We start from the raw sequence: 21930 nt of genomic DNA, 5'->3' as shown, positions 1-21930 counted from the left end.
CTTCGCCCGTTTTTAAATCCCCCCCGCCCTGCGCGCGCGCGCTGGCGGTTGGCTCCGCGGGGAGGGGGCGCGGCGCGATCGGGAGGGAGGCGGCGCCGTCCCATTGGCTGGCGGAGGGTGGAGGGGGCGGGAGCGCGGCCGGTTCTGCCTTCCCATTGGCTGGCGGCGGGCGCGGGGCGAGCGGCGGGAGCGGCGGCGGCGTCTCCCCTCAGGCAGCGCCCTCAGGGCCGGCGGCGGACCCCGGCCCGCAGGTACCGCGGGGAGCCCACGGGGAAACGGGGGGCTCCGGGGCAACAATTTGTTGTTTTTTCTTAACAAGTGAGTCCTTTGCTTCTTCTGAAAAACGCTAATTGAAAATGGGGGTGAACTCGGCGCTTTACTTTGTCTCTTTGCCGTCTTCGCAGCGCTGTCGCAGGAGGATGGTTCCCTTCAGCTTCCCGCTGGCCAGGTGCGCGCTCTGGGACCCGGCGCCCATGGGTGACGCCGTGGGTTCGCACATCGCCTACTACAGGTACGGAGAGGCCTTCTTAGGCAGCTGGTGGCTGACATGAGAATTATGTGATTCAAAGCTTCGTTTCATCTTCTGAGTATAGCATATAAAAGACACAAAGGAGAAAGAAACAACCACTGTGTTTGTAGTAAGCATATAGGATTTTTCATTGAAAAGAGTTAAGTGTTTAAGAAGTTTCTCTTTCTGTGGGGTAATTGCAGTCAGGTGGGTTGGAGGTACCTTCGTCTAAACTACAATTGCGTGCTGTTTGCTTCCTACGTGGAAAGGTGTAGAAGTAACTGCATGCTTGTAGCTTTCTTTAACCTGCTTTTCCTTATCTCTAAATATCCAAAGGAAAGTATTTTTTTGGCAAACTAAATGTAGATAGCATGCTTCAAGTAAAACTCGAAGCTAAGTGTTTTGCTTGCTTCAGAAATCAGGGTTCAAATACCAAAAGTTTTCATTTATTTATTTATTTATTTGTTGTTAGAATGAGTCTGGAGGAAAATCTGGAGCACTTGTGAACTTGTAGGGCGGGATATTCCAAACCTGACTTTTAAAATCAACAGAGAGCAAAAATTGATCTTTGTTACTTAAGACAATTTTCATACAGATATATCTACAGCAAGATCTTCAGTATTCACACAAGTATACGAAGATCATTGTGACAGGAGAAGGACATAACCCATTTACTTCATATATGGGTAATCTTGGTAAAGAGGTGGGCAGCCCTTACACACAGGTCAGAGCAGCCTCCACATCGCCTTTCTACGTAGTGCTTTGTGAGTTTAAATTTAAATCTCCAAGTTTTAGCCAAGTTTAAAATTAATTACTTTAATTTTTATGAAGGCACTTTACTTCTCTAATCTTGATAAGAGGATATGAGTCATCTTCACAGTGTTCACATAAATCAGTAGCTTCTCTTTGAACTTTCTCCAAGTCAATAACAGATAAGCTATGATGAGCTAAAATAATGTTGATATACTTAGTAACCCAAATTCCAAACTTTTTACCATTTTACCTTTTTTTAATGAGTTGTGATTTTATAAGTTACATAATTCTTCTCCTGACATTGCTGTGTCTTTGAGCTCAGGCTGCTGTAGCTTTTAAATCCGCATTCAGTGCTGGGCTAAAATGATAGGGCACCCTGTCAAACTTAGTTAAGCTTTGTTTACTCTCTTTGTTTATTTACTCTCTAGATTTATGAAACTTGAGTTCTGTGTTTTAGCCTTAATGTTTCTAACTTGTACACCTTATATTAAAATAATTCACTATCATGCATCTTAGTTCTATAACAATGTTGCTCTTAAGCTGAAAAGGCTCTTCTCTCTTCTTGTTATTTATTCTCCAGGGGGAAAAAAATGTTTCCACTCTGACCTTAGTTTGCAGGATTAATCAAGCCAAAATATTTTTGTTAAGATAATCGTATAAAGCATTCTGTGAATCTATTCTAGTTAAAGTGTGTTCTTGAACGTGAATGATTGATTGGGGTGATGCACAGAACAAGAGATAAAATCCCATGAATATATTATGCAATATTACTAACTTTTATCTTTTTGCTGTTTATAGCTTTGGGCTGCTTCTGTATATTTTCTTTTCAAAGGAGGATAAAAGATCCGTAAGCTAGCACAATAAAGCGCGTTTAAAAAAAATTCGTGCTTTAAACTTGGTTGTTGTCTCTCTTTAGAAATCCAAAATTATTTCTGATGGAGAAAACCTTGCGACTTGCCTATCGCCATGCTAAGCAGAGTGAAAAGAAATTATTTGCCTGTTTTTTACTTGGGACTCTTGCAGTGGATGAAGGTAACTTTAAATATCAAGTAGACACACAATAGCAGTTGGTTGAATAAGCCTTTATCAAGGAGCCTGAGTTGTTGCTCTTGGACTCTTTTTGTTTATTTTCAAGATGGGGAAGGCATAAAGCTAACAATAGACCGTTTTGATCCTGGCCGAGAAGTTGCTGGTGGATCGGGCAAAGTTCCAACTGCATCTCTTCCTGGAGACTTTCTGGTTCGGTGTACAGTTAGTGCCTGGGGACCTTCTTCAGGCAGCATTATAGTCCACAGTGCTGAAGATATCAGCTTGGCTTTTAAGGTAGGCAGCTGCTGGCAGCTTTTGGGTTTCTTAATAAACTGCCATCTAGGCAGGAGATTGGACTATGTACAGGTCTTAATTTCCAACCCCACCAATTTAAACCAAAACTAGAAAAGTAGTGCCTGGAGGAAAACTACTTAGTTGGTGATGTCAAATGAGCTACTTGAGTGTCACTGAAAAGCACACTGAAAACTACTCAGAATCGGTGGTCTTCACAGAAGTTCAAGGATTATGCTTTCTTTTATCTTCGACTAAAATCTTGCTGTCTCACTGTAAGTTTTCAGCTGGTCTGACCATGAAAAAGAGCAAGATGACTGTGATGGCAACACACTTATTTAAACAAGCAAGAACAGCTTTTTCTTTCAAATCTATCACGAGTGAGTTGTGGTATTTGCATTAAAGTTCATTAAAAGTATTGCTAAGCAAGTAACTTGCAAGAAAACCTGTAAAGGCTATGTAGGCTGGTAGGTATAGCTGAAATGTGTAAACTATTCTGTGCTCTGTGGATAAATAATCCAGAAAAAACACCTATTTCTGTAATCATTTGCCTGTAGTTACTGCAGTGATACATTCAACTATGTATTTTTTCATACAAATAGCACTTTACATTGGTTTTCTCATGGTGATACATCCACATGTCAAAATATAAATTTATTGAATGCACGTAGGAAAGCTTCAATGGTCCACTTTGAGCCTTCTAGTTGCTGTTAATTTATTAATTTTTATATAATTTAAGTATCCCCAGGTTTCTGAATATATTATAAAGCAAGGCTAGCAAATGCATTTAAGATGTGTTTAATTTCAAATATATTTTACATTATTATTCATTATATTCAGTATAGCCATGAGCTTTGGAGGCATGGCTTATCTTTTTTCATACGGTGCCTACTGCAGCACTGGCTAATGAATAATTTGAGTTCTTACTGCAGTAAAAATGGAATCGTAGTAGTAATATGAAGACAACTTTGTATGGTTTAACTTTTTTCTTTCCCTTACTTGTAGGATCTGCAGCACAGCCTGTGCAGTAAAGATTCACTGGACCTGTCTAAACTGCTCACTGTTAGAGCTCACATTGTTTTCACAGAAAACCTGGATAATCTAAATTTCAGTTTTCACTGGGCTTCTATTACCGCAGCAAATATCTTGGAATACACCCCTGTGAAATCTGTCCCAATTATTCCCACAGCCCTAGCAAGAAATTTGAATGGTCCTATGAATATTGCACAAGTGCAAGGAACTTATAAATGCGGGTAAGTAAAGGATGACGCTAAAACACCTTAAGTGGCCTGTATGCCTTAGAAGAGGAAGGTAGGAGGCATCTCAGTGCTTTGCTTTTTAATAAAGTAACTGACATGAAAAGAACATGATTTCTGGTACCTAGAAAAACAGTACATTGTAAACAAGCAGGAAATGGGATCAGGTAAAAACCTTAAGTCGTTCAAGTAGGAGCTCTTGCTTTTGACCTCAGTAGAAGCACCTTCCTGCTGGGGCAGGCTGAGGCATGTCTAGTCAACAAAACAGCTACAAACAGCATCCAGCTTGTGTAACGATAGCAGTGCTGGCCCTAGAACGAACATCAGATGAATGTGAACAAAAGCTCTTTCTGTTAACCGTGCTTATAAGGATGGTGTTGGGGAATTGTCATTCTGACTGGTAACTGCTTTAATAGGATGAACTAAGCATAGAGCAGGAAAATAATCTGAAGCAACTGAATGCCATTTTATTTGGTGAGAGACCTTGTGAATGCCTTCCTGACAGTTATTCAAATTTAACATGACTTGCACTTCTAGTTCATTGTAACTACCAGAATATTAAGCAAATGTGCTTGATAATTTTTTGATTGACACAGGGAATTAGTGAAAAGCAGTAAGTATGGAGAAAGAATGGGTTTGATTTTTTTTTTTTTTTCTCAGACTTCCTTCTTGCAGTACTTTCTAAACTTTCATCATTCTTTTCAGGATTTTTCTGAAAGACTGATTTCCAAAATATTAATACTACTAATGGTGATGATAATAAAACAAACAACAACAAAAAAACACAACTTCTGCTTTGTTTCAGCTACCTTACTATGGACCAGACGAGAAAACTACTTTTGCTGCTTGAGTCTGATCCGAAGGCATATGCTCTGCCATTAGTTGGAGTGTAAGTGTAGATTCATAAACATAGATGTGTGTTAATAAATAGATAGATATCTATTAATATATTAATACACATATTGGTTTGAGTGGTATTTGAGGGAATATGTAGTGGAAACTTGCTAATGTAGCGGTCTCTAATCAGATATTTCTTCTTGCTTGTAGTTGGCTGAGTGGAGTTACTCATATCAGTAGTCCTCAAGTTTGGGCATGCTGCCTTCGATACTTATTCAGTTCTTCAGTTCAAGAAAGGCAAGTCACTTGTCTACAAAACACAGAAACTATGCGATGCCTAAAAACGTATCTCCCAGAAATGTGTGGTAAATGGGTTCGAGGATATTTGGGGGAATTCTGTGATGTATGAGTTGTATAGGAGGTGGGTCTGTCTGCTTTAGTTGTTCTTCCTGGTTTTGACTTCTGCCTCAAATCTCTTGAAAACTATAACTGAAGCGTTAGCTAGCTGGGCCAATATCCCAAAGAAACAAGAAGGTAAATATATACTGTCATTAAGGTCACTGCATTCTTCAGTTTAAATAAGATCTGGCAAGCAGGAAACACTTACATAAGGAGTGGTGTGTTTAGCTGTTGGGTTTTTTTGAACTTTTCTTATGGGTGCTTTTTGGCATGTGGTTTCTCCCCGCTTGTATCTAACCAACACATTGAAGCACACAGATTTGCAGCTAGTTCTGTCTTGTAATGACTTCCTGCTAAGTAGTCTATTTTTGTAGTTTTTTGCATTCTGATTTTTTTTCAGTGTCATGTTAGTAAATAATCATCCCTCGTTTTCTATATCTTTTCACCTGTAATATTGGCCAAGTTCTGTTTTATATGGAAGCTGGAAGGAGGGAGTTCAGGTCTTTATAGTTTTAAAATGTTCTTCTGGTAAATTAAACCTTAGAATATGCAGTATATGCGTAAGAATTTCTTATGCTGTTATTCATACTTGCTTTTAAATTACAAAATGAAAACACATTTGGTGAACAGATGTTTGTAATTACTGAATAGACTTTTTTCCTTAAGCAATTTAAAGACACACAAATGCAGATAAGACCCCAATTAGATTATTAGATTTGGCAGTCAAGTTAGATGCTTGACTCTCATTAACTTTCACTGATTCTATCTTGGAAGTGGATTAGGTTGATTTGATGAACCATACAAAGAGAATTAACCTCTGTAGGCTAACTGTTCAATCTGTACATCATATATTTTTAACTCTTAAGTTGTGAGAATCGTTTTAAAGTTGTATGGGAATGTGCTTTTTGAGCATCTTGTTCTTACTGCTTTCTCTATCCCAGATAGAACTGGAAAGAATAAAATAAAAGTATTCTGAAAGCAGCAGTACCTTTTTCCTGGAAATGCACATTGTTTTCGTTATCCTTGATCTTACTTCTGTGCTAATATTGACTGCTGTGTTGCACTGTCCCCTATCCATATAAAAACCAAAACGAACCAAACAAAAAACACCTTCAGTATACCTTTTATTTAAAAAATCTGTTTTTAATATTGATGAGCATTTTTAGAATTCTGAGGAATGATGAATGCTACATGTCTTTATAATCTCTTCTATTGAATTATGAAAAAAACAACACTATAATTTTTATAATGTTTTCTTCTATACTATTATTGAAGACTTCTAGGATTTCATTTAAAGTACTAAGTGATCCTGAAGGGTTGAACTAGAAAGTATAAAAATTATTCTCACTGTTTCTCTACTTTGCTTTGATTCTTGCATACGGCATCAGTTGTAAGTCCCTCTGTGTTCTGTCTATGGCTCAGTACCACTCAAAATACAGTAAGTCACCAGACTGATAAATTGTTTGATTATTTGCCCAATATATTGAGAACCTGATGGTCTTCTTCCTGTTTCTTATTTTTTTAAGATATGTACTTTTGTTTCTGTTTTAGGGTTTTCTCAGAATCTGGGAGGTTTCTTGTTGTGCTTTATTCATTGACACACAAAGATCCAGAGTTTTATGAGTGTGTTCCATGCCGTGGACAGACTGAATTAGGGTTTCAGCTGTTAACTTGCAATGAAACTGTACACCTCTTTAAAGTAAGTGGCTTGGCTCCTTACTGCATCATGGTAGATTTAAAAAATCAACTTTAGTGTAAGTACTTAAAGGAGGGGTCACTATAATGTGACCCAAATGAAACTGCAGCGTTTAAAAATGATGTAGCTGTTTAAAGTTAGATGTGGGTTTTTTGGTTGTTCTTTTTATTATTTTTTTTCCCAGTGATTTATTGTAATTTGTGTCTCAGAGTGAGAGCACCACCCAAGTCAGGAACTGCTCACTTTTCCAGTGGCATTTAAGAGTCTGTCTTTTAAAAAATAGCATGCTGTGTTGGAATTTGCTAGTGTTCTTTCTTATTCTGATTTCCTATAGCATTTATTAATCTGGTATACTGTGCTGGATGCTTCCATTGACTGCTGTGGGTGATGCATGTTTGTATTTTCTTTCTGGAGAGCAAAGCTAAGAATGCAAAATGGAGTTCAGTGGCTGCTAACCTGCAGAGCTCTTCCTGTGATGCAGTAACAAAGCAGAAGCAATTCCATCTTTTTGCAAAGTAACTGTTTGAAAGAATGGGTTGCAGAGTCTGGGGAAAAAATAAAAGGTTTGCAGAAATCCTAGGAATATCGTTTTTTTTTAAATGTTTTCTTGGGTGTGTGCAGAACCTGAGGCTGAGTTGTTCATTTGCTCAGTACATGCTTCTGGGCTCTGGTAGAGAAGCAGTTAATGTTACATGTCCTGTGCTGTTCTACTGTGTGCTTTCTCCAGAAAAAGCTTTCTGAAGATGGCAAGACTTCAGTAACAGAGCCTTGCTTCTGTTGTTTCCAGGATTTTCCTAGCTGTATGTGAATCAGCATAGAACAGTTACTGTTTCTTCTGATGGTAAAGGCTTGTGGAAGAGCATCTAAGCAGTTACAGCAAGGAAGCATCTGCTCATGGCTATAATTAGGCCAACTACTTTACAGAGTAGCTGGGGGAACAGCGTTAAACAGGAAGGGAAGCTGCCTGCCTCCTTGTAGTGGTAAAAGAATTGAGAATTGAAAGTACAGGCCAAGCAACAAATAATCAGATATAAACTTCCTTAAAACTATGTCTTTGGGAGCAGTACCTCAGTAATCAAAAGTTGAAATCTGCGTGCTTCACAAATACATAAAATTCCATTTCAGAATGTTGAACCTTCGGACAAGATCCCTATCCGGTTTGAGTTGAGTGCAGAAAACCAAAACGCAGAAACTGAGTTCTTCAGCAGAATCTGCAAGAAACTTCCTATTAGAAGGTAAATCTTTCAGGTGTCAGCTGTGCACAAAAATCAGATATTTTTCAGATGAGATGTTTTTGATCTCTGCTGTGCAGGATGGCAGACTAACTCTGACTACAGTGATGATCTTGCATTAAAATCTGAATGGGCTTGTGTTTATTCATAGAGTTTATGTTCAAGTAAGATGGTTAAGCTGACCCTATAGCCAGAGAAAAATACTAATAGTTCTACTCTTCTTACTAGTGGTTGTAATTTATACAGCAGATATTCCTACAAATGTTTCTTTACTGATGGAGCTTAGTATTTTCACTGTATTAAGTTTTCCGTGTCCTTTGATCCAAATCTCTAGCTGAAATCTACTTAGGTTGGTAAAAATTCAGTTTTGCTTCTGATGTTTCAGAGCTGAAACCTAGATAGGTTGAAACTTAGATTTTTGGGACTTATATATAACCTGACTTATCCATCAAATTTTTGGTTATCTGTGGCTGTAAGACAGCCTTCAATCTCCTTTAAACAATCTTTGCTTTATTACTTTCTGTTTTTCTAACATAAATCAGTGCTTCAGTGTTAGAATGTCACTTAAATACTGTGGAGAGAGAGGATTAGTATCTTTTGGGGCAATTTAAAAAAAAAAAAAAAAAAAAAAAAAAAAAAAAAGGCAGCAAATGCATTTTCATTGCTTGGTCCCAGAGCTGTTTTCCATGCAAACTCCCTGGCTAACCAGGGAGGTGTATAACTATTTCTAGGAAAAAATGATGCTGGTATTTCACTGTAGACTGCACAGTGACAAACATGAAGATTCATATTAGTGCTGCCAAAACAGACAAGTAAAGATTTCTGTTTGACTAATGATGTTTGTTAGTCCTCCCCACGGCTGTTCACCTAGTAAGCTGTCTGCAAGTGATCACGACTCCGGTGTGGAAGATGAGGATTTATCCCCAAGACCCATTCCAAGCCCACACCCAGTGAGTCAACAGGTAACTAAGTAAATAATTGCTCTGGGCATCTCAGGTTTTAGAAGATGTGATACTTTAAGCAGCGAAGCTCATTGTAAGGGGGTCAGAAAACGTAAAGCTTCTGTCTCAAAGTGCTAGCAGGAGGAAAAAAAAATGAAGAAGTGGACTGAGAGTCTTAGCTCTGTCTCTAGTCAGCCTGCCTTTGTGCCAGGGCTATAGACACCGATTCCTGCATATGCTAGCATTTGGGAGCGGAGACAATAGGTTCTACTTAAGGAACCTGTCTAATATTATATGGAATAGCCATGGTGTCTAAGGTTAAGAATGGTGCTGCAAACTCCCTTTCTTGTATATTTCTGGGTTAATATATTTATTTATTTATTTTAAACTCAAGTGTGTACAAATATAATGAAATACCTGCAACAGAACATATCTGGTAATCCACAACTGTCACATCCTTATTGACCTCCTTATGGGGTCTGTTACATACTGGGTCTAACAATAATAAGAGGGAATATGTAGCCTGTCTCCGGAAGGGGAAGGATTCCTACTCCAGATTGATATAGAGCTTTTGTTTCGTAGACATGGCTATTAAGCTATGAGAAAGCAGTACTGTTGTATAAGAATTATCCTGGAGATCTTTTTTTCTATACCTGGATTCTCTAAGCTTTAAAAAGGTATTCCATATACAGTTGATTTGGAGCCAATAACAGTCAGATACTGGATCTAACTGGAAAAACTGTCTTGGAGAAACACTAGGAAAATTCTGCATGTGAAGAGCAGGAAGCTCACTTTAAAATGCTGTCTTAAACTTGCTTGTGTAATTGTCTTCAGGTTACCAGGATCTTTCCTTCAGTTCCTGAACTGTCCCTTGTTTTGGATGGGAGCTTTATGGAATCAGGCCAGTTGCCTAAGCCTGTGGGGACTTCAAGTGCTAAAAGTCTACCTCGAGCGCTACATCAGCCTATTAAAAAGAAATGGTGCTTGGGATCTATGTATTACCCCAGCCAGTACTCTGACGACAAACAAAACTTGCCTGATAATGTAGGAGATCCCTCTCTGAGGCAATTACCAAACCATTTGAATCAGAAAATTCCACCTTCAAGGCCTTCCAGGGGCAAGCAAGCTCAACTCCAGCAGCAGTTGCACTGTAAGAATGCCTGTCCTCAATCAAGAAAAAGTTCTGGATCTTCTCCTTCGACTCCTTGTAGTGGGCCTTCCCCAGAGGCGTCTGAGCATCAACCCAGAAGGCCACCACAAAGGCTTGCATTAAATCCCGATGGAGCTGCACAGCAGGGAGAGCCTCCAGTTCGAAGAACCTCGGTGTCCAGTTCCAGGCAACTTCCCACTGTTACACAGCCAGTCCTCTACAACTCTGCTTTTCCACCGCAGAGCTGCAGAAGGCCACCAGAACTGCAGATGCCAGTTCAAGTTCCACCTTGCTGTCCAACCAGCGCATGCAACTGTCAGTTTCCTGCTTCTGTCCAATATAATCCAGTAAACTCCTGGCAAGGAATTGGTAAAATGAGCCCCACGCGTGGAGCAGAAGTCCCGTCAGAGATGGCTCAGCAAAATCCATGTACAGTGCTCCATCAAAATATCATTTGTCCAAATATTTGCTGCAATCCAGGATATACCACGAGTAACCCCATAAGCATGGGATGCCATGGGAAAATGGGGAACTGTTCTCTTGAAAATAGCTTGTCACATGGGATAAGACCACCTTCAAGTGCAGGCCCTTCTAGTCCACAGTTTTGTGGAGCCCACTCACCATGCCTGCACGCGCCTGCTTCTAAAGCAGGATCAGATAATGGGATGATGGGACTATCTCCAGATGCTTACAGGGTTCTTACAGAACAAGACAGACAACTCAAATTACTTCAAGCTCAGGTTTGTTGAAATGTCTGCCTTCTCCTCTGCCCTCTTGGTGGTTATACTTTGATAGTTTCCCCACCAGAGGAATTAAACTAAGTGTTTGTTCTCATGAGGACAAGAAAGCTCGTCATACCACGTCCGGTTTAGGGGTGGAATTAGCTCTGCTAATTGATGTCACTTAAAACAATGGAAACTTTTGACTTTGCTAATTAAGCTTTGTATTTTTGTCATAATTCCAAAACATGAAGGTTTGTTTCCCTTTCAGCAGACTTTTATAATGCAAATTGATGTGACTTCTATATAAATACTTTGTATATATATATATATATATATATATATATGTATGTATGCTTTTCTATGTTAAAAATTTGTGTGTATATGTGTGTGTGTATCCAGGCTAGAGACAGACTATAGACTTTGGCATTAACGTAAGCATACAGGTGAAGCACAGAACATTGTCACGTGTTACTTCACCCACCTTTAAAGCCTACAGCTTCCTGAGCTGTTGAAGCTCTTGATTAGAAAACTTTAACAGTCTGTTTGCAGCAAACTGGCAGGATTCACCAGGTGTTTGTTGCTGGGCTGGAAAATTGGGTTTTACTGGACTCACTAAGTTTTGTTTTGATACCAAGTCAAGTTCCTTGAAAGTACCTGCCTCGAGTTACACTTCTGCAGGGTGTGATTTAGGACTGAAGGGCTAATGTTTGAATTCTGCTGGTGATGAATTGATGGGAATAGTACAATTGTAGGCAATACATATTTTTCCTGCCTAAACTAGAAAATTTAAGCTGAAATCTTCTATAGATACGGTTCCTGCTTGTAAAATCAAGCTCTTGAAGCATGAAGGAGGGAAACCACTCCATATGGTATAAATACTTTGGAGTTGTGAATTAATCAACAAACGGTGGATAGAAATACTGGAGTAAAGATTGCCTGGGCAACCTTAATTTTATCATTTAAGTGCTTGTATTTGTGATTTAGTACACAGCTGGTTTAACACGGTGTAGGGACAGTTGGCATATTAAAAGCTTGGCTGGTAAGTGAGCAATAGGCTTCGTATATGAATGAAGGGGACAGAAAATACTTCCAACAGGTGTGGTGTAAATAAGCTTTCCTCAAGTTTTCTTGGTGTACTTCTGCCAGCATGCATAAAACCTCTTATTTGTTAGCTCTGCCAGTGTCAAAATTGATGTTTTGATTTATGCTGCATGCACGGCTGAGAACTGGGATGTTAATCAGACTTCTGTGGCAACACAGCCTGGATTTGAATCCAGATCTTAGAGGATTCAAATTTAATAATTCATTTCTGCCTCTTTATTATATTTTCCTGTACAAACGATACCATTCTGATAACTGTTACAGATCCAACGCTTATTGGAAGCACAGGCTCGTCAGGCTTGTTCCTCCGAAACAGCCTCATCTAGCAATGCTCAGCAGCCTGAGAAGCAAGGGGAACTTGTTACTATGGAAACTCAGCCCTCACCAGCTTTGCCCATCAGAAAAAGTGTGAGCATTGCTGTGAGCACAGGTAACACTTTATTCCTTAAGAACAGACTGGCATTGCTTTTTCTGGATATTTCTGTGATTTTGTCTGTAGAGAGAAGGGAATGTATTGCAGAAATGTTGAATGCTGGCAAACATATGCCTGGATACCAAAACCAGCCAAGTTTGGTTTGTTTGTGTTTGTGAGTTTAGGCTGGAGTTACTTTGGTCTTTGGGCTGCAAAGACTGTGATTGCCATCACTGGAGGAGTTATTTTTCCAATAGCTTTAGCAAGGTCTTATATTTTTAATTATTATTTGTTCTAAGAAAATATACACATCTTTTTTATTATTATTAATACACTGTTTTGAAAAGTAGTAACTATTACCCTATCTGGTGTTCTATTAAATTCAATATTGATACCATGCTTTCTGTAACTCATGGAGGTCTGTGCATGGAGGGGAGACTGCATTCTTTTTAATTTTAGCAAATTATGCAGGTGTAACTGTAAGGTTACATATTAACGTATCAATTCCTGTTTAATCCATAGAAAAATCTTGGTTATTGTAGGAATTTGGTAAATTTTCCAACAGGTTCAAGGGCAGTATATTAAAACACTTCAATACAACCATTTATTTTCTTCAAGTATGCTTTGGGAGCATACTTTGTAACGAAGCACTTGAACAATGTTTTGGCAACTCCTATCTGTTCTAAACCTTAAATCAGTTTTGAAATGGTGAAAAAAACCTGAATGTGAGCAAATGATTCCTCTAGCTTTACAAAACCAAACGGTCTCAAAAGATAGTAATGACTTTCCTAAATGGGTAAAAATCTTATTCTTCTCTTCTAGGTGCTAGCTTATTTTGGGATGCACCCTCAGAAAAACAGGATGACTCCATACCACAAGGAAAGAAAGAGGATGCAGAGATTTCTAAGGAAGACATAAACATTTCAATTAATGCTGAGCAAGATGCAAGTAACACAAGTATTGCTTCTTCTTTAAAGGTGGTTGACATGCCCAGCTTTGTAGACAGTATTCATCTCGTGGAAGAAGGAGCTAATCAGAATACTCTCCAGTAAGTAACCAGAAATATCTCCTGTTCACATAAGCTGAACTACCTTGCAGAAGTTACTACTTTTTGTAATTTTTCATAATTCTTTTCAAGAATTATGAAAATGGTCACCTGACTTCAGTTGTGTTCCTTCCCTTCTTCTTTGTTGTGTGTTTTTTTTTTTGTCGTTTGTTTGTTTTTAATTATGCTTTGAATTGTATGGCTTGCCAAAACACAGTTGTCTTCAGAGTTTGTATTTATCAGTCATACACATTTAGCTGGTTTACCTATCAGCAAGAGCTGATGGCAAGAGCATTTAGCTTGGAAAAGCACGTACGGTGCTGGCAGCATTTCCTTTCTTACCTTAACTCCTGAGCAGAAAGGGGACACTGCTGTAATTATTTGCTTTCCTACAGTGATTTTTCCTTTTCAGCATTCAGAACCATTTCAGTTCTGAGAGGCTTATGATTATGTGACTGATTATGATATGTCCTCTGAATTTCTCCGCATTTTGCACCTAATTACATTGCGTATGCAAGTGCCACGTTCATTGATATTAACTACATTATTTTTAAGGTCAGATTCTTCAAGTAGCAATAACTAATCTCAGTCTAATTTAGAAATATTTTTAGTTACCTATATGGATGTTATTTTTACACAGGGAACAGCTCAACAATTTGACACTTAATAATCTAATATTCCCTGAGTATAAAAAGCCAAAGGAGGGGGAATATCCTTCCAGTTAAATTAGGTTTCTAAAATAATCATATTGGGAAAGATGGATGATAATTAGGCCAAAATTTAAATGTTCATAGTCCTTGATTACAATATTATCTACAAATACGTAACACTACCAGTAATGCTACTGATTCAAATCACTGTTTTCAATATTATATTTTAAAGAAATGCCATCTGAAGTTTCTCTTCAACTTGGGTACATAAATCTGTGAAATTGTTTTCTAAGTGTCTTATGGCAGGAACACAGAGTATCACTCAGACTTCTTTGAAGAGGAGGGGGACATTTTTGGGACTGATAAATAATTGTTAGTATAACACTAACTGATAACCTACATTGACTATCTAGTATGTCACGTGATTTAAATCTTATCGCTTTCAACACAGGCAATTGATCGTTTGGGTTCTGAAATTCCATTATCTTACACTTGTCTCTTGAGAAGGGACGGGAAGGGGAAGGAGGGTCAGTTAACGATCTCTTTGGGATGATAGTACTACTGATGTGTCTGGTCTCAAAAGGTTTATGCAATGTACACACCAGACAGCAGCGGATGCAGAGCATCATTTAACTCATTCTAGAATATTACCCTTTATATCTGTAAACTTCAGGGCACATTATGATTTCTTTTACATTTGTTATTATAGAGAAACATTTCAACTAGGGGTGTTTGTTCTCAGTTCATTATATTTGGTCTGCATTCTGTATGTGTGTACTTATAACTCTTTGAGAAGTTCTTCCAATGTGGTCTTTAAACTTCAACAGGACTTTTTTTTAAAACCAAGGTGAATAAATGATAACAAAAGATACCTTCTGAATAAGTCATGTTTCAGAACGTATGGAAAATATGACTCATAAAGGCTTTAAGTGTCCATAAAGATATTGAAAATGTAAGACTAACTCCAAAATTTTAATGACTTATTTTATCTGCTTTAAGGGTAAGTCAGTGTCAATGAGTTTTAACAAATCCAGAGAAGCCAATGATGTTTTCAAATCATCATTTGAAAAACTATTGAGGCTGCTGTAGTCTTACCCTGCAGGCTGTGTTTCTTCAGTCCTCAAAAGGTTTTTGCTCCTTTTTGCAGTCATTTTCTTTCAAAGTTTCAGGCAGAAAACAACCAAGAAACGTTAGACTCTATCTCCAGTGGTCTGTTTTCTCCTTTTCTGGTATTCATAGACAGGCAGCGGTAGCGATGCCTTTTGTTTTCTGTTTTAAAGAAATATATCTGCTTATGTCAATGGTTTCCTTCAGAAACGAAAACGTTTCCCAAGCACTTGTTCACAATTCATCCTCGCAAGAACGTCCGAGCATGTGCTTACAGGAAGAGCCAACAGAGGGAGCCAGCAACCATGTGGTGGTAACAAGTGAGCAAAACCTAGAGCCGCCCACCTCCTTGTTGCCCCGGCGTCCATCGGAGGATCAGAAGCTCTACCAGCACTTGCTGGTAATTCATTGAAATTTCATATTCAAATCTGAATGCAACAGTTGCAACAACACACTGCTGAAGTCATGATGTGGTATTGGCTTGACTGAAAACCCCATGCAATTTTCTAGTTTGTATGATATGCTTTATAGAAAAGTTCCAGGTGTGCAGATCTTCCTTTTAAGATCTAAATGGCTATTCCTCATTCTTCTGTGCATACATGGAGTACTGTCTACTGCCTAATATATAATTCTGTAGTTAAAAGATGATATCAGTTAACTTTTCCCAATTAACGCCCTTTAAAATAGCACAGCACTTTATCCTCAAGTCTCTTCAAGGATGGAGGCTTTAATCTTGAAGCAGAATGTCATGTTTAAATTCAGCACAGACTCTTACAGAAAGCTTACAGAAACGTAAGGTAGCACAGTGTTCCTGTACACTGACGTGAGTTTACGTGATTGCATCTGAACTGAATCTGAGTTTGGCTTGTCTGTCAAACAAGCCGTTAACCCATCTAGTTGTGTAGTAAATTACAAAAGAACAAAACAATTTGCTTTCGTGACAACTCCTGCACGTCATGATAATTTTGGCAATGTGGTCCCTTCCCTGCCCCCTTTTTTCTCTAGGGCCAAGTAAACCATCTCTTAAAGTCCTCAGAAGAGCAAGATCACTTGCCAGTAAAAACAGGATTTGTTAATGATGGTCCTAATTATCAGAGTGGTGATGATGCAACAGAACAGAACTCGGAGGCTGACATGGGAGTGGTGGATAGAGAGAGTGTGATTAGCGCTACGCTCAAGCAACTGAGGAGTCTTGGAGTGACAATTGAATCACCCAGCAAAATGAAGAAAAATACACACAAAGTGGAGAATGCCAGGTAAAATACTGGTTATGTTGAGTAGTAACTTCTAGACGTACCAAGACTGAGTCCAGGTGTCTGGCTACTTCAGGGCTGACCCAAAGTTAAAATATATCATTAAGAGCTGCATTTCTGGAGGAGTGTGTTTGAGACATGGGTCTTGTTCATGTAGCTGCTTATGGATAGGGCTGACTGCCTCATACACCTCTACTTTCATCCTTACTGTCTTCTTGATACTATTGTGTAAGTGTTAGGTAAACCAAAACTCAGTCTCCTAATTAATCTTCTCTTCAGCTGTGTATCAAAAACTATTTCCAGTCACACAGTTTCTGAGCTCTATTCTGTCATTTTCACTTTAATTTCATCAGATACTTTTCCAGAATTTCTTTGCTTCCTTCTTGGCTGCAGTTTGTTGGTGTTCTTCTAGTCAATAATATGCTGATAAGTGAACCTGTAAGACAAAATGAGAATTCTTGATTTTTTTTCTTCAAAGTTGGGGCAGGGGATGGGATTCTTCTTTCTGCCACATTCATGGTTGATAAATAATTCTGAGCAAAGGTCTCCAGCTCAACAGAGAAAGAAACAACAGTGAAAGAAAACAGAGAAAGAAACAACTCCATAGCCTGATTTCTGGTGGTGCATTTGGTAATTTCTCGTTTGCTGATGAAAGTCGACAATAGCTCAAATCTGCTTTAGAAAACAATCAGCTCTGAAATCTGCTAGTAGAGGTTGGTTCTTCCTGGTAGCAGGGCTGTGGTCAGTATTGAATCAGAAGGGAATATCATCAGTTCTCCAAGACACTGTTTGAACACTGTCAGCGTGACTGGCTGGAGAGCTGCTCTGCAGGACGTGCAGGATGTTAGGCCTCAGCACTGAGCAGCCTGCTCAAGCTGTGGTGCTCAGGAGAAAGGAGAAATCAATGCGGAGGCGAAATGAATTGATCAGATTATACTGTGAAATGCATATTTCTTTTCCTGTAACGCTAAACTAACTTTTTGCTGCTTTATTTCAGCATCCTAGCATGCATAAATCCTGAAGCAGTGATTCCTGGACTAAATTACATGTCGTTTGCCAACGTCAGCATGTATGGCTTAACTCCCAACGTAGTTGATCTGAGCATGGAAGCAAACGCTATAGCACTCAAGTATCTCAGTGAAAATCAGTTATCTAGACTTTCTCTCAGTCGCTCAGGCCCAAATCCTCCTCCTGATTTCTCTTTCCAAGACACCTCACATGCAAATGTGGACAAGAGCATGGTGGGCCTTAGCCTAATTTCACCAAACAATATGTCCTTTGCCACCAAGAAGTACATGAAACGATATGGACTGATACAGGGCAACGACAGTAGTGAGGATGAAGAGGAACTGCACGTTCAAGGTGGCAGCTGTGGCACTGACAAAAGTGAAAACGCGCTGCACAACTGCACCCCTGTGTCAGATGGCTTCAACCACTGGACTGAATTATCCAAAAGAATTGATGAAGGACTCCCTGCTCATCTGAAAAGTCGCAGCAGAGAGTTGACTGCTAATGCTCCTCTGCCAGAATTAAACGGTCCTATGATAAGAAACATTACAAACGATTTTTTTCCTCCCAGAGCAGAACAAGCAAATGACAACTCGGTTGAGATTTTGAAGGATTTAAAATCAAACCACAAATTGTTACCTGGGAAGGTTGAATTCACTGAACAACCTGGCAGGAGATATGAAGGAGATATTAAAGTTTTCCCTGGAAATCTGCATACTTCAGCCCTTGAAACATTACACCAGTCACACAGCATGAACTCGGTTGGCACCATTCTTGATGTAAAACAACTCAGGCAACTGCCAAAGTTGTTCTGAACATCTCCAGAGATAACTGGCAGATGCTGTTTCAAATCGAAGTGGGACCCCTCTGTAAAAGACTGCAGGAAACCAAGGATTAAGCTGTCTTTTATGAGGTCTCTTTGTTGTAGCAACATTAAAATTTGCAGAACTGAGCTTTCAGCCCAGTTTGAGAGCCACCTCTAGAAGCCTGGTCGAGTCAGTGCTGGTCAGCATTGAAGTATGTTTGCACTCGTGTTTACAGTTCAGCGTAATTTTAAAGTATCCAGGAGGTGAATCGACTTGAAGCCTTAATGAAGCTTTAATAATGATGCTTATTTAAATGCTCTTCTGTTGAATTTTTTAACTACTGACTTTTACGTGTGTGTGCCAACTGTGAGCCGTCGCTGTGGTGTGGCAGAGCAGGGGCAGCAGAGCTAAAGCACTAACTTCTAGAAGTCTGCTGAAACGTTTGGATTCCTGTGTGTGGGGTTGCGCTGGGTGGGAAGGGAAATATAACCATGGTTTTACTTTGCATGAAGTTATTTTGAATTCAGACAGGAAGGCACATGTAACAGACTCTGTATCATGAAATTTTATAAAGAAATCGGGGAAAACTAGCACTTTCATAACTTTTGTGATTTTTTTTTTCTGAATGAATGTTTTCTATTTATTTAATAACTACGAATTGCTCATAAAGGTCAAAGATTTCATTAAAAAAATAAAAAATCTCCAGTTGTTTGGTGTAGCCTTAATTTAAAACTTTTGGTCACTGTTCAGAATGACTAACGAAGTATGAGGATGTCACCTGGTAATAACTCTTCAGGAATCCCAGTGTTAGGCGGAAGGGTAAGCAAAATAAATAAATTATTCTTCATTAACACAGATCAGTCTGAAAGCTTTACAGCATATTATTGGGATTGCTATTATGGGATTATGGAAACTGAGGAATTCAGCTACTGATTTTCTGTTCAGACTTGGAATTCTGTACAGATGTTTAGGTGTAATAGGTACTCCTGGGATTGTGGTGCTGGTTGCGTTCCTCCTGGCTCAGGAAGCCCCAGGTGCCCAGCGCTGGCTTTGGCAGCTCGGCTTCCTCTGGCAAGTCCTAAGGACGTGGCTCCACCAGCGTCACTGCAGCTAACGCAGCTCCCTTCTGACCTCCTGGTCTTGGAAATGAGGCAGTGGCGGTGGAAGTTGCAATTTATTCCAGTTCCCACCATCCGTAACGGGGAGGACGGGGCCGAATGACATAGTGCCATCTGTTTTCTCCCTGGCTGTGGTGCATCAGCACGCTTCGGGCTTAATGGGAGTCTGAACAAACTTTGTTTTTATGATGGCATTGTCTCAACACGAGTTCAGCCTACGGTGCTGACCTCGTCTTTCCTGCTCCAAGGGTGTTAAAGCAGAAATTAAAGCAACCTCCACCAAAGTCCCAGGCTTTTCCCGTTCAGAGCTGAAGGGCTGGGGTGGCTTTGTTAGCTTATGGGATGTTTGATTATAGACTAATTGCTAATTAATTTATTACAGTAAGAGTTCCAGCACCTACCACCTTTATGGGCTAAGAATCAGGCTTGAATTAAGCTGCTATTTTTTTTCAGAGCAAAGCTGAGCTGCCTGGGTATAGAGAGAGGAAGGCGGCAGCTTCATGCTGTGTCAGAATTTCTCCTCACAGCAGCCTCTTCCATCACCAAGACTATTCGCTTCCTTTCAGGAAAGCAGCTACTACTTTTCCGTGCCGGGAAGAAGGGGAGGCTTTCCCACTCCGAAGCGCTACTGGGTCAGGCACGAGCTTACAATCCAGCAGCCTGGTTTCTGCTGAAGTAGCCAAAAAATAGTTAATGTTTTTGGACATTCCACTGGGATGAATGAGGCAATTCATACCTCTGAGCTATTGTTGTAGGGTTTTGTTCTTTGTTTCCTATTGTAAAATGTCTGGAAACACAGGAAGATGACAGTTGTATTGGTTAATATTTTGAAGACTTTCTTCAAATGCTTGCAGGCGAGGAGCAATTTGAAAACAAAAGCCTCGCTGCTTGCACGCAGCTCGGGACGAGGGTGTGGTATTAAATTAAGTTACGCAAATCGTGTATGATCCTGGACAGCGAGCTGAGCCACTGAAACGTTCAGTTACTGCCCGAAAAAAATAAACCACCCTTCCCTAAAACCGCTTTTCCTTTCGCAGTGTAGGGCTGGGAGGTTTTGGGATGCCTGCTGCCTGCTTCCCAAAGCACCCGCTGCAGCTCCGGGTCCAAATCCCCACAGTTTGCTGGGTTTGCTCTGAGCCTCGGGAGATGCAGCGGGGAGGGGGCAGCCCCTTAGAGCTGTTATTTCCCCTATTATTTCCATCTCCCCTTCATCCTACCAAAACCCAAACACCTCCAGGTTTTGCTGCGCAGCTCCTGGCCCTCCTCGAAGCCCGGCAGGTGCCGGGGGGCTCGGGGAGGGACCCGGGGGGGCTCCGCTCGCAGCCGGGCCGGAGGAGGCAATGCTCCCCCCGGGTCTGGGGGCCCAGAAGATGCTCGGCTTCCTAATCTGCGCGGCCCAGCCCCGGCTGTTCTATCTTTAACGCTTCCTGTTGGTTAGAGGAGCCGGCTTGCAAATGCTCGTGTTTCCTGGCTGGAGGCACGGCGGGCTCCCCGCTTGTCGTGACCGACCCTGCCCGGCAGCCTCACGCACCGTGCCGGCAGCGTGCCGGCTCCCCGCATCGTGCCGGTTCCCTCTATCGTGCCGGCTCCACCGTATATCGTGACAGCACCCCCCCTATCATACCGTGACGGCCTCCGCCACCCGAGCTCTTCCCCCGGGGGCGGGTGGATGGAGGGGTGGAGGGTGTGTGTGGGGGGGGGGGGGTGCCGGGGCGAAACCTCTCCCACGGCCGCATCCAGAGCGGGAGGCTGAGGGGAAGGAGTGAAAGGAAGAAAAACAGCCCCGCGATTTCCCGCACCCCCCCGGCCGGGGCCGTGCAGGTGGCGGGCACACAATAGCGACCCCACCGCCCCCCGGCCCCCGCCGCCCCCCGGCAGGTGCGGCCGCACCGGGCTCCGGCCCCGGGGTCCCCGCAGAAAGGATCGGGGCCCTTCCCGTTACGCCTCCGTCCCCGGTCCCGGCCCCCCCGTTCCTCATTTTCAGCGATTTCGTTGATTTTCCGCCGCCCGCCTCCCCCAGCGCATGGAGAGCCGCCCGTCCCCGACGGGGCGCGCTGCCGGTGCCGAGCCCCGCGCACCCCCGGGGCTCCTTCCCCCCTTCCCCGAGCCCTTCTCCTCGGGGCTTGGCACAAATCCCCGCCGCTCACATCCCAAATTTCCCAAGGCCGAGCTCCCCGCGGCTTCCCCATCCCCATCCCCATCCCCCAGCATTAAGAAGGAGCCGGCCCCAATTTTAGCCAAGACACGGAGGGGAGGAAGGTGGGGACGGGGCCACTGCTCTCCAAAACGTCTCCTCTCCGCGTGCTTTATTTACCTCCTCTTGTCCCAGAGCAGCCCACACCCCTTCCCTCTCTCTCTCAGCATCTCCAACAATTTATTTTGGCTCATTAAATTTAATTAAGAACGGAGTAGGTGTTCCATATTTAATCAAAAAAAAAAAAAATGCAGGGGCATAATAACCTCCAAGAGGACTAAAATAAAGAATTGCTATTCAGATGCGGGCAGGCACAGTGCAATTTTTTATTACTCCTTTTTTTTTTTTTTTTTTTTTTTTTTTTTTTCCTCCCAGTGTCTTTTTAAGAGCATCTAAGCACACACACATAAAAAGCTAGAAGG

The 21930-nt window shown here is 41.1% G+C and overlaps 1 protein-coding gene across 2 annotated transcripts; it reads left to right on the top strand.

Annotated features, from left to right (window-relative positions):
- The first annotated feature begins 165 nt into the window (after positions 1-165).
- STIL (STIL centriolar assembly protein) lies at positions 166-18880 on the top strand. Of its 2 annotated transcripts, none has more exons than XM_082766308.1 (16): positions 166-318; positions 405-511; positions 2178-2293; positions 2397-2584; positions 3587-3834; positions 4643-4726; positions 4885-4971; positions 6625-6772; positions 7895-8004; positions 8849-8963; positions 9777-10832; positions 12180-12345; positions 13150-13375; positions 15337-15529; positions 16135-16385; positions 17380-18880. In XM_082766308.1, exons 2-16 carry the CDS (start codon positions 420-422, stop codon positions 18203-18205), a joined length of 3906 nt encoding a protein of 1301 aa, XP_082622434.1. In that variant the 5' UTR covers positions 166-318; positions 405-419; the 3' UTR covers positions 18206-18880. The 2 variants fall into 2 exon arrangements, with proteins under 2 accessions (XP_082622434.1, XP_082622435.1); XM_082766309.1 differs by having other exon boundaries at positions 176-251.
- The last annotated feature ends 3050 nt before the right edge of the window (positions 18881-21930 follow it).

This window comes from Aythya marila, assembly GCF_965140915.1.
Source record: "Aythya marila genome assembly, chromosome: 8".
NCBI lineage: Eukaryota > Metazoa > Chordata > Aves > Anseriformes > Anatidae > Aythya > Aythya marila.
The sequence above is the reverse complement of the archived record's forward strand: the minus strand, read 5'-3'. Positions and strand labels throughout refer to the sequence as shown.